Source organism: Bufo gargarizans, chromosome 5 (genome assembly GCF_014858855.1).
Source record: "Bufo gargarizans isolate SCDJY-AF-19 chromosome 5, ASM1485885v1, whole genome shotgun sequence".
Taxonomy (NCBI): domain Eukaryota; kingdom Metazoa; phylum Chordata; class Amphibia; order Anura; family Bufonidae; genus Bufo; species Bufo gargarizans.
The window spans coordinates 53386338-53404189 of NC_058084.1; the positions used below are offsets into that span (position 1 = coordinate 53386338).

Sequence of the window (17852 nt, forward strand, 5' to 3'; positions counted from 1 at the left end):
AAAACTTTTTTCGACTCGGCTGCACGGCGGACGCGACGCTGACGTCATCAACATGCATCGATTATTTAAAGCAACCGCATTGATGCAGAATCGCCGGGGGTCGAATCGCGATGCATCGCTGCATCGATTATATTTGACAGCCCTAGGCCGCACCGACATATGACATGTCATATATTTTTTTTGCAGTGCAGAACCACGGAAGCACTCCATAGTGCTTCCGATGTTGTGTTCCGTGACTCCGTTCCGCATCTCCGGAATTGCAGACCCATTCAAGTGAATTGGTCCGCATCTGTGATGCGGGGTACACAAGGCCGGCGGCCATGGATTGCCAACCCGCCGTGTGCATTAGGCCTAACTGAGGGGCGATCTATTAGGCCATGCCACTCGCAGGGCCAATAGGTTTATATACCTGTTATTGACCTGGGGCCTTTGGTAGAACACCTGTTGCCATGGCGATCCATTGTCCCCCCTCATGAATGCATTGTGATATCTCCCCACAAGAGGCCTTGTGATTATTTGGTTACATACAAGAGGCTGTAGGATACTTAGTATTATTATTTCCTATCAGTATAACTGACGAGCAATCTATTAGGCCATGCCGCTTAGAGGGCCAATAGGTTTATACCTATGGTTGACCTGGGGCCTTTGGTAGAACACCCGTTGTCATGGTGATCCATTGTCCCCTTGTAATTGCATTGTGAGGCAATGACATTTAATTTCATTTACAGCGATACCACATTTATATAGTTTCATGGGTTTTGTTTTTACAACTAGAGATGAGCGAATTTCATATTTTGAAATTCGTTCACGCTTCGTTTGGTGGTAAAAGCAGAACTACGTTATGGATTCTGTTACTAACGACCATAACGCAATTCTATGACGGAATGCCTTTAGAGGCATTCCGTTATAATAGAAATCTATGGTCTGCAAAACTGATCTTTATGAGGCGCAGGTCCTAAATGGGTGTTGCCTACATTACCAGTACAGACATAACGGCGACAGATAACTGGCTGTGTGATGGTTGATAGCGGCAGTGGTGAGTTGTCATCAGCGGCAATACAGTTTGGAACATGATGCGGGCAAAGCAGATGATGTCTCGCTGTGTAGTGGTGCGTCAACATAAATGGCTGCACAGTATGGACCATCATGGACAAGGCTGGATTTGAATATCAAATGTCTGGCTGTGTAGTAAGAATGGTAGAGGCACTAGTGGTAGTAGTAACTGGTGGCAGCACAGTATGGAACATGACGGACAAGGTGCAGGAGATGATGTCTGGCTGTGTGGTAGTAGAAGTAACTGGTGGCAACACAGTATGGAACATGACCGACAAGATGCAGGAGATTATGTCTGGCCTTGCAGTTGGTGACAGCAGTACAGTATGGAACATGACGGACAAGGTGCAGGAGATGATGTCTGGCTGTGGTGGGTTTGCAGTGGCGGCAGGAGCGGACATGTTACTAGTGGACGAACCTAGAAATGACTGTCATTTTCTTTTGCCAAACAATCGCTAACCAAATCTACCACACACCAAATCTGTCTGTGATGCAAGAAATTGACCTTTTTTTTAAATACACACATAAATGGTGTTTGTTCACAGCCTGAGGCAAGAAATTGAATTACCACTGAAAATACATTTTTGAAATGTAAGTTTTCTCAAATACTCACCAAAATAGCGTGTGATGAGTCCTCTCCTGCATAACGGAAATGAGACGGATCCATTATGCAGGCCATAGACTTCTATTATAACAGAAAGGTATTCAGTCATAGAATTGTGTTATGGTCCGTGGTAAAGGAATCCATAACGCAATTCTGCTTTTACCACCAAACGAAGTGTGAACGGATTTCATAACATGAAACGTTCCCTATGAGATAAAACTGACCTGTTGTCTTCATTCTCCGGGTCAGTACGATTACAGCGATACCACATTTATATAGTTTTATGGGCTTTGTTATTACGGCGTTCCCTATGAGATAAAACTGACCTGTTCTTTTGGGAAAGTGGGATGACAAAAAGTGATTTTGATGTTTATATTTCCATTATGCCATTCGCCAAATGGGATATTTTTATATTATGGGTGTTGCGTGCAGTGATAGCTATGATGTTTATTATTTTTTTTATTATGTATTTTAATTTTGGGAAAATAGTGTGATTTGAATATATATATATTTTTTTTGTTCCCCCAATAGTCTCCAATGCACAGGTAGGGTCTTCATAGGAAGACAGCTGTTGCAGCCTTGAATCATTCAGAAGCACCAAGGGTCAATAGGGGGAGCCGATGCATGGTCACATTTCACCAAGGCACCTGAGGGGGTTAAATGTGTGCAATAAACGTTATCATCAATCACATACATTAGCCCTAGGTGTCTGCTGTTTAAAACAGCACAGCAGCTATGGTGCTGGTGAGCGGCCGCCATATTTAAATACCCACCCACCGAGGTATATTTACATTGGGTGGTCAGGAAGGTGTTAAAGCATTGTACAGGGAGTCCCCTTGTAGCAGTACACGCTGCTCCTCACAGATCAGCAGGGCGGTGTAATGTCCGTGTCTGTTAGGCCATTGTGGGTGTCAAGGGACGTGAGCTTTGGATGCTTCATTCAAAACTTCGGAATACTACTGTATGGAGATTCGTCTCCGTACAGTCTTAGAATGGATGGGCTCAGAGGAGCCGAAGTAAGTTATTCACAAAGTTGCGCGAGACTTCATTGAATAACTCAGGTAGTTGATTTTTAAAGTGGAAAAACACTTTAAAACTTGAAACCGAACTCTGCTTTGGTCCCGTCTAGTCCCTCTGAACCAAAGCAGAGTTCCGTTTAAAGTTCTAAAGTGTTTTTCCACTTTAAAAATCAACTACCTGAGTTATTCAATAAAGTCTTGCGCAACTTCGTGAATAACTTACTTCGGCTCATCAGAGCCCACACGGAGACAGATCTCTGTACAGTATTACGCCCAAGTTTTGAATGAAGCGACTTTGGATGAAGCATCTGAAGCTTCGCTCAACACTGACCACCATTATAGACGTCTGCGCCCGTCTCTGTGCACAGCTACAAGCGCCAAGAATACAGAGGAATGCCAATAAAAAAAATTGAGAAATGAACAAAAATATTTAGAATACTTTTTTGGGGTTCAACAATAGGTTTTTATTAAAAACAGTAAAACCGGCAGCTTTCACTTTGAAAATATATAAGAATAAATATCACTGTGATGAAACCAACCTCGCCACGGTGTTTTGGAGGGGGCTGTTTGCCAGCCTCCTGCCCCAGGATTACGGCCCTTTGAGATACTTTTGCTAACTTTTAAACCCCTGAACCTATTCGAGTGAATTTTGGATGGGTTTGTCCCCAAGTTATACTGGTAGGGTTGATGTGGGTTATGTGTATGTACAATGTAGGCTCACAAAGTTGTGGCAATTTATGAGAGGTATAACTTTTCAGCTTAGGAGATAGTTGGGTAGATACAGAGATTGACTCAATTGTCTCCTAGACAGAGGGGAGGAATATGCTGGGTGTGTTTCTATTGTCCCATTGTGTGTTTAAATGGTGATTTCTGTCCTGTTGTCTCCACATGTGTATTGGCGATTTCCCTTTGTCCTGAGAGATAATTGGATTGCTCCTCAGGTGTCTCCGGGGCAGAGAGGAGGAAACCATGATGCATTGTGGGGATGTATTGTGTCTGTGTATCCTGAATTGCTACATATCTGTCCTGTGTCGCAGTCTCCCTTCTGGTCCCCTAGGGGCGTGAACGATTGGTTGCTGTACTTACATTGTATGTGTTGTAATATACTGATTGGTTGTATTTCAAAACCCTGTGGGCAGTACTATGTTTGTGAATAAATAAGGCTGTAGGTTTAAGTACAGTCAGATGCTGCTTTTATACCTTCATGAAGTCTTGGCTCATGTTTGGGGAATGCAATATCACAATACTCCCCTGAGTATAAGCTCTTGTAAGAGCTGGTTCCTGTCTCTGCATTTAAGAGAGGTTCACTCACTGGAGCCTTGTCGTAGGTCCAGGGTGGGTAGGACCCGGCGAGACCTTCACCAAGCTTCGGCAGTTCGTGGGGTCTGCAGTGCCGACGGTGTCAAGTGGAGTGCTTGGAGTCCTCTGGAAGCACTAGGAGCATCTATTGAAGGAGGTACCCGGTCCGGGTGCCAGGCGTTCCGTTACAATCGGGTTTGGAGAACATACTGAAAACCTGTTCTATTCAGTAAAACATGTCACATACAATGTGGCCTCCCCAGATAGCAGCCTGCATATATAAATCACACTGCGCCCCCCCCCCCTCTGCATACAAAAATCACACTGCGCGCCCCCCCCTCTGCATACAAAAATCACACTGCGCGCCCCCCCCCCTCTGCATACAAAAATCACACTGCGCCCCCCCCCCCTCTGCATACAAAAATCACACTGCGCGCCCCCCCCTCTGCATACAAAAATCACACTGCGCCCCCCCCCTCTGCATACAAAAATCACACTGCGCCCCCCCCTCTGCATACAAAAATCACACTGCGCCCCCCCCTCTGCATACAAAAATCACACTGCGCCCCCCCCTCTGCATACAAAAATCACACTGCGCCCCCCCCTCTGCATACAAAAATCACACTGCGCCCCCCCCTCTGCATACAAAAATCACACTGCGCCCCCCCCTCTGCATACAAAAATCACACTGCGCCCCCCCCTCTGCATACAAAAATCACACTGCGCCCCCCCCTCTGCATACAAAAATCACACTGCGCCCCCCCTCTGCATATAAAAATCACACTGCGCCCCCCCTCTGCATATAAAAATCACACTGCGCCCCCCCCCCCCTCTGCATATAAAATCACACTGCGCCCCCCCCCTCTGCATACAAAAATCACACTGCGCCCCCCCCCCTCTGCATACAAAAATCACACTGCGCCCCCCCCCCCTCTGCATACAAAAGTCACACTGCGCTCCCCCTCTGCATACAAAAATCACACTGCGCCCCCCCCCTCTGCATACAAAAGTCACACTGCGCTCCCCCTCTGCATACAAAAATCACACTGCGCCCCCCCCTCTGCATACAAAAATCACACTGCGCCCCCCCCTCTGCATACAAAAGTCACACTGCACCCCCCCCATACAAAAATCACACTGCGCCCCCCCCTGCATACAAAAAAATCACACTGCGCCCCCCCCTGCATACAAAAAAAATCACACTGCGCCCCCCCCCTGCATACAAAAATCACACTGCGCCCCCCCCCTGCATACAAAATCACACTGCGCCCCCCATACAAAAATCACACTGCGCCCCCCATACAAAAATCACACTGCGCCCCCCCATACAAAAAATCACACTGCGCCCCCCCATACAAAAAAAATCACACTGCGCCCCCCCATACAAAAAAAAAAATCACACTGCGCCCCCCCATACAAAAATCACACTGCGCCCCCCCCATACAAAAAAAAAATCACACTGCGCCCCCCCTCTGCATACAAAAATCACACTGCGCCCCCCTGCATACAATATTAGGGTTGGGGTCCACAGCACACACATGTGCCTCCAGCGCTGACAGACATTTCCCTCTATCAGTGAGGAGCAGCCATCCGTCACCTGCTCTGCAAACAGCCTGAGCTCTTCAGCTTCTGACCCTTCTTTCCGCGCTGCAGATTCAGAGTCACGTGACCAGTGACGTCAGGGGGTCCGTTTCATGTATGGAGTTTAGCCGCTATCTAACTGCCATGACTTGTATACACGTCAAATAGCACTAAGGGGTGGGTATAAGGGAAAACTTCCATAGGCAAAGCGGCAGGCGGCCATTATTGCCAAAAAATGTGGGAGAAACCACCAGCACCGGGAAAACAAGCCATAATAAATAATAACAGCTACAGGAAAATGGCGCCTGTGTAGGAGACAAATAAATTACAAAATAGTAACCGCTCTAGTACTAGGGGCGGAGCATCGTGTCGCGCTGGCGGGAAAGTAGAACCGGGTGACACAGCGGTATGTATGTGCGCTTCTTAGAAAAGGACCCCAGAATCTGAGAGGTCTCTGCTCTAGCGTCTGGTGTGTATGTGTCCGTTCTGTTGTCTCCCCTCCTGCGCATTGCAGCCAATCGGATCAGGTCTTTCTTTTGTAACCGGCGCTTCGAAAATGAAAGCTGTTGTTTGATTGGTTGCTATAGGCAACTTACTTTTTTTTTTTTGTCTGGGGGAAGTTTTCGCACATAAAGCTTGTTGAAGGACACTTACAAGGCAGATTTTGGGGGTTCACTTATTTCTAGGCTAATGTTTCTGTTGCACTTTATATGAGGCGGCAGTTGTGTGTTGACCCTTAGTATTCTCAATGGGTTAAAAAAGATGTAATATTAGTCAGTGACTAGTTAAATTCAGATGCAAATGAAGATTTTGTAGGTAACTTTCCTCCCTGCGACCCACATTACAACTTACTGCACCAAAATTGCACCCTCCTGCGACTTTGATACAATCTAGCGGTCTCCTGTCAGCCATATTGAAATTTAAAGGAACCCTCCGATTCAAGACAAAAAAAATTGGGGTTAAGGGGAGTCTGTCACCACATTTTAGCATGTTAGACCGTTAAAATAGGGTTATGTGATCCAGCCAGAACATAAAAACGGTACCTTTGTGGTAGAAAACGGACTTTTCAATTTGCAGAAAACGAACTTATAAGATTATCTTCTGAGCCCTCTCAAGTGCCCAGGGCGGTCTCTCAATCCTCGGAGCCCCAGGCAGGCACCTCCTAAACGGCTGATAACTCCGCCCTCTGTGCGCCTCGGCCCGCCCGTTTACTCCCCTCCCCTGTCCCTTTCCACTGCGGCTGTGCGGTACAAATCGTAGCGGGCGCATGCGCAATAGGTATTGCGATGCCCTGCCAGGAGCGGGCATCGCATTGCGCATGCGCCCGCTACGATTTGTACCGCACAGCCACAGTGGAAAGGGACAGGGGAGGGGAGTAAACGGGCGGGCAGAGGCGCACGGAGGGCGGAGTTATCAGCCGTTTAGGAGGTGCCTGCCTGGGGCTCCGAGGATTGAGAGACCTTTCTAACAGGTCAGAGAACAAAACTTTTTGTGGGAGTGCTTCTTTAACGACCTCCCGTCCGCTTATAGACTATAAACGTCCGGGAGGTGGTTCTCTTTCTGAACGGACGTTCCAGAACGTCCGTTCAGAAACTGCAGCTGCACGCTAATCGTGCAGCTGCTGATCGAGTTGCCCGCTGTCAGTAACAGCAGGGCAACCCTTAGAGAAGGCAGGGACAGTGCCCAGGTGTCCCTGCCTTCTGGATCGCTGCATACACAGCGCTCACCAAGCGCTGTGTATGCAGAGCAGGAGGCGCTATGCGATTTCTGTTCCGGTGTTCATGTGATCGCCGGGATCGGAGAGTGCAGGAGCTGTGTGAGGTCTTTCACAGACCTTGATCAGCCCTGCACTGAGGCTGTACAGCGCTGTATAGTGCAGTACAGCCTCTCTAGGGGGTGCATTTCTCCTGTAACTAGGGCTACTATGTCAGCCCCAGTTACAGGAGAAATCTACAGTGAAAAAGTGAAGTAAATGTCCCCCAGAGGTCTTGTATGACCTTATGGGGGACGCAAAGTGTAAAATAAAATAAAAAATGTCAAAAAAATAAAAAAAAAGGTTTCACATGTAAAAAAAAAAAATTCCCCAAGTAAGGAATAATAAAAAAAAGTTAAAAATAGAAAAAATAAAATAGACATATTTGACGGTCAGCTCTATAAATATTTACCATAATCGACCCAGTCCAATAAACACCATAAAAAATATAAATAAATAACTGTCAAAAAAAAACATTTTTGTCACCTTACATCACAAAAAGTGCAACACCAAGTGATCAAAAAGGCGTATGTCCCACAAAATGGTACCAATAAAACCGTCACCTCATCCCGCAAAAAATTAGCCCCTACATAAGAAAATCTCTTAAAAAATAAAAAAAACTATAGCTCTCAGAACATTGACACATTAAAACATAATTTTTTTGTTTCAAAAATGCTATTGTGTAAAACTTTAATAAATAGGAAAAAGTATACATATTAGGTATCGCCACGTCCGTAACAATCTCTATAAAAATATCACTTGACTGAACCCCTCAGGTGAACGCTGTAAAAATAAATAAATAAAAACTGTGCTAAAACAACCAATTTTTTGGTCACTTTGCTGCATAAAGTGTTATATAATGAATGATCAAAAAATCATATGTACCCAAAAATAGTACCAATAAAACTGGCACCTTATCCCCTAGTTTCCAAAATGGGGTCACTTCTTGGGAGTTTCTACTGTAAGGGTGCATCAGGGGGCTTCAAATGGGACATGGCATTGAAAAACCATGTGGAGTTCCTTTTCTTCTGCGCCCTGCCGTGTGCCCATACAGCAGTTTATGACCACATGTGGGGTGTTTCTGTAAACCGCAGAATCTGGGTAATAAATATTGAGTTTTGTTTGGCTGTTAACCATCGATGTGTTAGAGAAAAAATTGGATTAAAATGGAAAATCTGCCAAAAAAGTGAAATTTAAAAATTCGATCTCCATTTTCCTTTAATTCTTGTGGAACGCCTAAAGGGTTAACAAAGTTTGTAAAATCGATTTTAAGTAACTCGAGGGGTGTAGTTTTTACAATGGGGTCATTTATGGGGGTATCCACTATGTAGGCCCCACAAAGTGACTTCAGACCTGAACTGGTCCTTAAAAAGTGGGTTTTGGCAATTTTCAACATAAAGTAGACATATGGGGAATGTTAAGTAATAAATATTTTATGAGGTTTCGCTTTCTGTTTTAAAAGCAGAGAAATAGAAATTTTGAAAATCGCAAATTTTTCTAAATTTGGGATTTTTTCATAAATAAAGGTGAAATATATTGATTCAAATTTATGACTATCATGAAGTACAATGTGTCACGAGAAAACAATCTCTGAATGACTTGGATAAATAAAGGCGTTCCAAAGTTATTACCACATAAAGTGAGATATGTCAGTTTTGCAAAATTAGGCCTGGTCAGGAAGGGGGCAAATGGCCCAGATGCGAAGTGGTTAATGTGATATATTTGTTTTTGAATCAGAGAGTTGTGCAAGGCACAGGACCACACTGCGCCACCAATGATAAGTAACGTTTAATACATTGCAAATACAGCCGGCGGCAGAAACACATTGCCGGCACCCGACCTCTGACAGGGCGCTGCGAGCCGTGGCAATTAACCCCTCAGGTGCCGCACCTCCTCCCCAGTATTAAAATCTGGTGGTGCAGTACGCCCCCCCTTCCAGTATTAAAATCATTGGTGGCAGTGGCCACAGAGTCCCCTCACTTCCTTTCATTGGTGGTGCAGTGGAAGCTTCTGATCGGAGCCCCAGCAGTGTAATCCCGGGGCTCCGATCGGTTACCATGGCAGCCAGGACGCTACTGAAGCCCTGGTATCAGCTCCCTGCTGCTGTGTGTACTATGCACAGGGCAGCAGGGAGAGTGTGAGATCCTATTCAGCCTAATAGAGCTCTATCAGGGTGAATAAACAAGGGATTAAAAGATCCGAGATTCTAGCCCCTAAGGGGGGAAATAGTTACCGGTATTAAATAAAAAGTAAAAAAAATAATTTATATTAAGTATAAATCCCCCCCTTCCCAATTTTATATATAAACAATAAATAAATAAAAATATTACATATCGCCACGTCTGAAAAGTCAAAACTATTAAAATATTTAAAAAATCTCCATAAAAGAAAAACCGCGCGATTCACCATTTTTTTTTTTTTTTAGTCACCTTGTCCCCCCCAAAAAATAGGATAGGACTGTTCGATTATGGGTCTGACGTTCCATAAAATGCGGAATGCACGCAGCTTTTTTTGGCGTTTTATTTTTTTTGCATGGTATTGAGTATCGCAATACTTTTTTTATGGTATCAAAACCAAATTAAAATTTTGGCATCGAAACAACCCTAACCCCTTAATACACACATACCGTTTTTTTTTTTTTGTCTATTTTTTTTTTTTACCGAAGAGCAGTTGTTTTATCGGGCTACTTTCACACTAGCTGCAGCCTTCTCCGGCAGGCTGTTCCGGCGACGTCGTAGTTTTATTCCGGCCGCCTCTCGGCATGTTAGCCGTGCTGCCGTTGGAACTCCGGCCCGCCCCTATTATAGTCAATGGGGCCAGAGCGGATCTCCGGCGGCACGGATCCGGAAGGCTGTTCACACGCCGGAGAAGGCTGCCGCTAGTGTGAATGTAGCCTTAGGAGCATATGGACATTTTATTGAAAAAGGTAAAAACACAATCATTTACCGTATTTATTTTTTGCAATCAATCTTACGATTTTTTTAATAAAACCTGTATTTTTTCCTGCTATTGTTTGACGGTCACTGTGTCAGGGTCAGTGCTTTTTTATATCAGTCATGCTTGTTAATTATATATATATTTTGACAGTTTTTGGCTGAAAAATGTTACCAACTCCCTTTTTACGACTTTGAACGCCTGTGTGACATTATTTTGTGGCATGGATGTATATGCTGCATTCAAAACATAGTGGTGTCGAGGGTGTGCTGGGGGCGTGCCGGGGCCGCAATGGTGGGAAGACAGTAATGGTAAAATATGTTTTTTTTTTTTTTGCTGAATGGAACCCCAAGAACCTAATTGAAAGCAGGGTCTGTTGGGATTGGTCATAGATCTGACGCAGCACCGCGTAAGGGCTCCAGCGCAGGTGTGAACACATACTTATTCACTCTACTCAAACTAGTACCCTTAAAATATACCTTTTATTATTTATCGTTACAATATATGCCCCGTTTTGGTGGCTGATATTACTCACAAGTGCAGATCTAAAGCCGGCTACTTAATACTACACATACAGCAACCACCACGATTGGGATGAATATACAGCGATACACAGAAAAAGAAACAATAGATAGAAGGGAAGGTCATACCATACTTAGGTGGGGCGGCTAGCCTTTCCCTAATGCAGTCCTCCTCTAGCCTTTGCCCAGGGACCACCCCTGATGGTGGGGTTTCCCTGTCCTCGTACCTTCCCTACTTTCCCTATATCACCCTAACAGTGAAAGGTGAAACAAATAAATTACATATAGCAATGATACTGCCGCAACAAAGATGGATGTTGCCCAGAAGTCAGGTAACAATGAAATACTCCATAACACAATAACCAAACGCGTTTCGCCCACTCAGGGGCTCCAGATTCAAATGATAAATTCAAATAATAGCACTAAATACAGTGTCTATTTGGATATATTACCATAAGGTACATTCTATTATTATAACTGTCGTCCCCAATAATGCTGCGGACATCACAAATAATGAGACAGACCTTATATGCTGGGAACTGTGGTACCGGTGTGATATTCTTCTTCACTACATCGTTTAAGTGTTCACAGATTCTTTTCCTAAGTTCCCTATAAGTCTTCCCTATATAGTCTCTAGGGCAGGGACATTGACAGATATAGATCACCCCTTTTGTTCTACAATTAATAAAATCTCGTATAGTGAAGATCCTATCAGTTGCCGAGCATGTAACCGCCTTAGATACAGATCTGGAAGAGCACGCCTTGCATGCCCCGTATCTAAACACACCTGTAGGTCTGCGATCCAGCCAAGTACCTGGTGATGTCGGAGGTACATAGTGGCTACGCACCAGCCTGTCTCTAAGACTTCTGCCTTTGCGATATGTAACGCTCGGGTACGGCATGATGTTATTAGTCAAAAAATTTTTGGGGACAAAGATCTCCCTTGAGAGAGAGAGACCCCTTCTTGTTTCTGTTGATCCCCATTGACAGCTCGAAAGTGGTCATAAGTGCGGGAAGCCCTCGAATATAAACACAGGGTGACGCTACCTGGGTCACCGATGTAACATAATGTTCATTCAGGACCGATACAGTTGCAAGAAAAAATATGTGAACCCTTTGGAATGATATGGATTTCTGCACAAATTGGTCATAAAATGTGATCTGATCTTCATCTAAGTCACAACAATAGACAATCACAGTCTGCTTAACCTAATAACACACAAAGAATTAAATGTTACCATGTTTTTATTGAACACACCATGTAAACATTCACAGTGCAGGTGGAAAAAGTATGTGAACCCCTAGACTAATAACATCTCTAAGAGCTAATTGGAGTGAGGTGTCAGCCAACTGGGGTCCAGTCAATGAGATGAGATTGGAGGTGTTGGCTACAGCTGCCCTGCCCTATAAAAAACACACACCAGTTCTGGGTTTGCTTTTCACAAGAAGCATTGCTTGATGTAAATGATGCCTCACTCAAAAGAGCTCTCAGAAGACCTATGATTAAGAAGTGTTGACTTGCATAAAGCTGGAAAGGGTTATTTCCACTGCCACATCGAGTCCCTGGGAGGAGGCAGTCATCTAATAGGCGCTAGTGATGTTCCCAGTTCCCAGCATATAAGGTCTGTCTCATTATTTGTGATGTCCGCAGCATTATTGAGGACGACAGTTATAATAATAGAATGTACCTTATGGTGAATATATCCAAGTAGACACTGTATTTAGTGCTTTTATTTGAATTTATCATTTGAATCTGGAGCCCCTGAGTGGGCGAAACGCGTTTGGTTATTGTGTTATGGGGTATTTCATTGTTACCTGACTTCTGGGCAACATCTATCTTTGTTGCGGCAGTATCATTGCTATATGTAATTTATTTGTTTCACTTTCACTGGTAGGGGGATATAGGGAAAGTAGGGAAGGTACGAGGACAGGGAAACCTGGGCAAAGGCTAGAGGAGGACTGCATTAGGGAAAGACTGCCCGCATAGAAGGATACTAGCCGCCCCACCTATCTATCTATTGTTTATTTTTCTGTGTATCGCTGTATATTCATCCCAATCGTGGTGGTTGCTGTACGTGTAGTATTAAGTAGCCGGCTTTAGGTCTGCATTTGTGTGTAATATCAGCCACCAAAACGGGGCATATATTGTAACGATAAATAATAAAAGGTATATTTTAAGGGTCCTAGCTTAAGTAGAGTGAATATATTAAATAAAAGGACTTGCTACTATCTCAAAACATTGTCAAAAAAAGTGTTAGTAATTGTGAACGCAGACTTACCTGTAACGCTGTGCTTGATGTTGCAGCTGTGCTCGGCCACATTCCTTTTCTCTAGAATCCGGAGGAGCCTTTATCATGAGTCGTTCCCGAGAAGAAGTGGAGGCCACGCTGCAGATCGCCAAGCTGAACTTGGAGGATCTGCGCAGCACGGTGCAGTGTCTGACCTTCAGCGAGACCTTCACATCAGGGGATTTCAACCTGATGGAGCTGGATGACGGCCTCTGTAAGGAGATCGAGGCGGGAGGGAGGTGAGAGGAGCCATGTTCTTATAGACTGGCGGCACATTTACTTTATACAAAAGTCATTTAAATCATGAAATTGCTTGCTGTCAGTGAGTGTAAACAGTTCTTGGGGATGCATCGGTTGTGGTCCTTGAGGGTGGGGTTCGAAGCTGCAGTGCAGTGTGTAGTGTGCAGTGTGTAGTTTTTTTTTTAAATGTTCGAACATTTTTTTTTCTGTATTATATTTATCTTACCCTTTTTAAGGCGATTCTTATTTTTAACACTGTTTCAGGTTAAATCGATTCGCTACAACGAAGCATGAGGAAATTCGGCTTTGTGGCGAATCAAATTTATCCTGAAAAACAGTTTTTTTTTCTCATCCCTTTCAGCCTTATAATTCGAGGTGACAAGGCGGATCACGCCGTCCTGTGCAGTCAAAACAGAACCTATGACCTGAAAATCGCTGATACCTCCAATTTACTGTTGTTCATCCCAGAATGTAAAACATCGGAGCTCCTGCCGGCTGATCAGCTGCCACTGAGCATCACACCATGTGAGGTGAGCCGGGGTATATTGGGTATGTAGTCTGTTTGTGACTAATGTAAATGGTAAGTGACATAAGGATTGCATCCGTTTAATATTAAAGGGGTTCTCTGGGCTCTCCTATATTGATGACCTATCCTCAGGATAGGTTATCAATATCAGATCGGCAGGGGTCCGACTCCTGACACCCCCACCGATCAGCTGTACAAGGAAGACAGCAGCAGAGCTGATCGGTGGGGGTGCTGGGTGCCGATCTGATATTGATCACCTATCCTGAGAATAGGTCATCAATATTAAAAGCCCCGACCACCTCTTTAACAGACATTCAGGAGCCATATGCAGACAACATAGTCTGGTGGTGCCCAGGACCCTCACTCCCCACATCCTACAGATTACCCTGTTATCTTTTTTCTTCTTTTGTTCTTCTTCTTTCTGATCACAGATTACAATATCTTGCAGATTGCGGGATTCTCTAGTCATTACTGGGAGTTGAGGAGATGCAGACCCAAACTGAAGAAGTTGAAGAAACTCATGTTAGAAAACCCTTATGAAGGGCCAGAGAACGAGCAGGACACAAGTGCGTCAATGGTAAGACTGCCGGGCACTGATGACCAGGCTGTAGCTTTTCCTTCTAGGCAAATTAGTTTGACTTCCGTTGCTCTTCAATGATTTTGTTTATTTTTTTTGGTTTGGTCTTTCTAAAAACAATATATTTCATGTGTTTGTACAAAGACGATGAGATGTAATTTTAGCTTAGAAAAAAATCTGTAAATCTGCAAAATAAAATATGCTGACGCATGAATGTGTTGCTGAGGATTTCACCTTATGTATTGCAAACTGGAAATATGCAACATAAATTAACGTGCCTTGGGTACAAAATTTCCACTGCCCGTCAGTTTCCTGTGCTGTGATATGCTGCGGATTTTCTTCGCCTCAAAATCTGCAGTGTGTCCACCCCTTGTGAACGCACTTAAAAGGGTTATCCAAGACTTAACTTTTTTTTTTTTTTTAAAAGACCTCTTCAGAATGGCTGGACCTGCAGTGGGGTTAATACTCTCAGGATCCCGCTGAATTCCGGCTGCATCGCATCTCGGCAGGTCCCAGGTCTCTGGAAATCAACATCATGTTGACGGGCAACACATGACCGCTGCAGCCAATCACTGGCTGCAGTGATGATCTGTCACCCATGCAGTACGTCACTGAGTCACGTGCTGTGACAGGTCACTGCTGCGGCCAGTGATTGGCTGCATTGGTCATGTGATGTCCATCAACAGGATGTTGATTCCCAGAGACCTGGGACTGGCCTAGGAGGCCATGGAGTAATGCAGCCGGAATTTGGCGTCAGGGACAAGTTAAATATGAATACCTCTGTGGATCCAGCCACTCAGACGGTCTGTTAAAAAAAAAAAAAAAAAAAAAAAAAAAAAAGCTTTAGTCTTGGATAACCCCTTTAAAGGTCATGGGCATGGATCCAATGTTACAAACACAGTACTTCTCCTCTGTAATGCACAACATTCCTTCTTCTAGGGGACCTTCTGTGACCTCCCTTTTGGGAGGTCCCTCATATATTTTCCTGTGGGGAAAGGTGTAGAATTATTTTTTTTTTTTTAATATTGTCAGAAATTTGAGTTTTCAGAAAGGAAAGGGTGGACACAACTGTACCTACGTGATATGACATGTGTCAGAGCATGCTGTAATTTTTCTTCCTCTTAGATTATTATGTAATCTGTGAATATAAAAAAGAATCTGTGTACCCCAATATAAAATCGCAAGAATGCCGTGTATAGTATGGGCTTATAGCAAGCAATGGGCGCGACATTATCACATTTTTAAGGTTTATACAATTTTTGTTAAAAGTTTTGGTGTCTCCACTTTATGAAGGGGTGTTATAGGCTTCCTAGACATGCAGTATGACTGTGAGTGAACCCTAAATGTTATCTGTTGTTTGAGGGCTTTTTTAACCCTTACAATGCCATGTTAAACCCTAAGAGCTCTGATGCATTCAATCACGCAGACATTTATATGAATAGGGGACAGAGCAGTGATCCTAGAGATCTTCCCTATGCAGGTGCAAGCTTACCTACATAATAAGGGCGTATAGTTTATGAAGGCTGCATGTCTGAAGGAGGAAGTAGAGCCCACGTTATTAATTTTGGAATGTAAAAAAACCTTAGAGGACCTGTCCCCTCCCCTGACTTGTCTGTTTTAATAGCTTCATGCATTCCCCATGTAATAACAATTCTGGAGCCTCTATTTTTATGACTCTTATGTTGTACCGTTCCTTTATTATTTCTACTAGAAGTTATGAATGAATTGCTAGCAGTCTGCAGTAAGGGTACAGAGGGGAGGTAACCAATTGGGGGTGTCTCTGCACAGTCTGAAAATGACAGCACTGATTGGATAGAGCAGGCATCCTCAAACTGCGGCCCTCCAGCTGTTGCAAAACTACAACTCCCAGCATGCCCGAACAGCCTAGGGGTATCAGCCTACAGCAGGGCATTGTGGGAGTTGTAGTTTTACAACAGCTGGAGGGCCGCAGGTTGAGCATGCCTGGGATAGAGTGAGTCTGTGCTGGGACACGCCCACAACTGGTTGCCTCCCCTCTGTACCGTTACTGCAGACTGCTAGGAATTATTCATAACTTCTAGTAGAAATAATAAAGGAACGGTACAACATAGAGTCATATGAATAGATTCTCCAGAATTATTACATGGGGAATGCATGAAGCGATTTAAATAAGCATGTCAGGAGCGGTAAAAGGTCCTCTTTAAATGATGTTAGTGGGAAGACATTTGTGTTTGATATCACCAGCGTGTTGCTCCTCTCTATGGTTCTAGTATACGACAGATGACCTACTGGATCAGATTCAAGCAAGCTATGAAGAATTAATGGACCACCTGAAAGTCATACACGCATGCAATGTTAAAGGTAATGCCTTGTGTCTGTAGCATGACTTGGGACTGTCCTTAGGTGACTTGTTGAATTCTTCTCTCATCTGATCATCTTCCAGGATTTTGGAGACTTCTGGACTTTGATTATGAAATGAAGCTTCTGAATCACATCACCCAGTTATTGGACTCTGAATCGTGGTCCTTCAGCCGAGTACCTCTGAAAGTGTGTCGTGAAGAGCTACGACCTCTTGAGCCAGAGTAAGAGATTGAACTGTATCATTTGAGTGTGAATGGGCACATATGGACTTACAGTGATATGCCTACAGAGTGGATGTCTGCTGTAGGCTGCCCACTGTTAGAAATGTAAAGGGCATCTGTCAGCAGTTTTGTACCTATGACACTGGCTGACCTGTTACACGTGCGTTTGGCAGCTGAAGGCGTCTGTGTTGGTCCCATGTTCATATGTGTCCACATTGCTGAGAAAAATGATGTTTTAATATATGCAAATGAGCCTCTAGGAGCAACGGGGGCGTTACCGCTACACCTAGAGGCTCTGCTCTCTCTGCAACTTCTACGTCTTCTGCACTTTGACAGGGCCAGGAATTAGGATGTTTCCACTGCTCGGCCCTGTTAATGAAAGTGGAGAGGGCGTGGCAGTGGCAGAGAGAGCAGAGCCTCTAGGTGTAACGGCAACGCCCCTTTGCTCCTAGAGGCTCATTTGCATATATTAAAACATAATTCCTCGCCCATTTTCCTTGGGGGACATAGAAGACCTTGGGTATAGCTCATCTCCATAGGAGGCGTGACACTAAGTAAAGCTGTTAAGCCCCTCCTCCACAGCTATACCCTCAGCCTGGAGAGAGAGACTGCCAGTTTTTTGCTTAGTGTCCAAGGAGGCAAGACACTCCCTGCTCTGCAGGGCTGTTTTCTCCTTGTTTTAGTTTTTAGATTTTTTTACTTTTTCTTCCAGACCATCAGGGACAACAGAAACGCACTAGACCTCTCTGTTTCTCCCGGGGTTGAGCTGTGCCAGTGACGGTCACCCGCACTGCTGCCTCCCCCACAGAAGGCAAGGTGGACCAGGGCAGCCTATCTCCCCTGCATCCCGCCAGCGCAAGGGTCGCCCGCACGCCAAGTCCCTCTTCCAGCGTCCT

General features: G+C 44.4%; 1 protein-coding gene across 2 annotated transcripts in view; it reads left to right on the forward strand.

The window, feature by feature from the left end:
- Positions 1-5914: 5914 nt before the first annotated feature.
- The window catches only part of DSCC1 (DNA replication and sister chromatid cohesion 1), a 31106-nt gene continuing 19168 nt past the window's right edge, over positions 5915-17852 (forward strand). The window contains exons 1-6 of one of the 2 annotated variants that reach the window (XM_044294750.1): positions 5915-5962; positions 13070-13291; positions 13654-13822; positions 14267-14395; positions 16645-16735; positions 16818-16956. In XM_044294750.1, coding sequence (XP_044150685.1) covers positions 13119-13291; positions 13654-13822; positions 14267-14395; positions 16645-16735; positions 16818-16956 — 701 coding nt within the window. In that variant the 5' untranslated portion in view covers positions 5915-5962; positions 13070-13118. The other variant, XM_044294751.1, reaches the window with a different exon arrangement.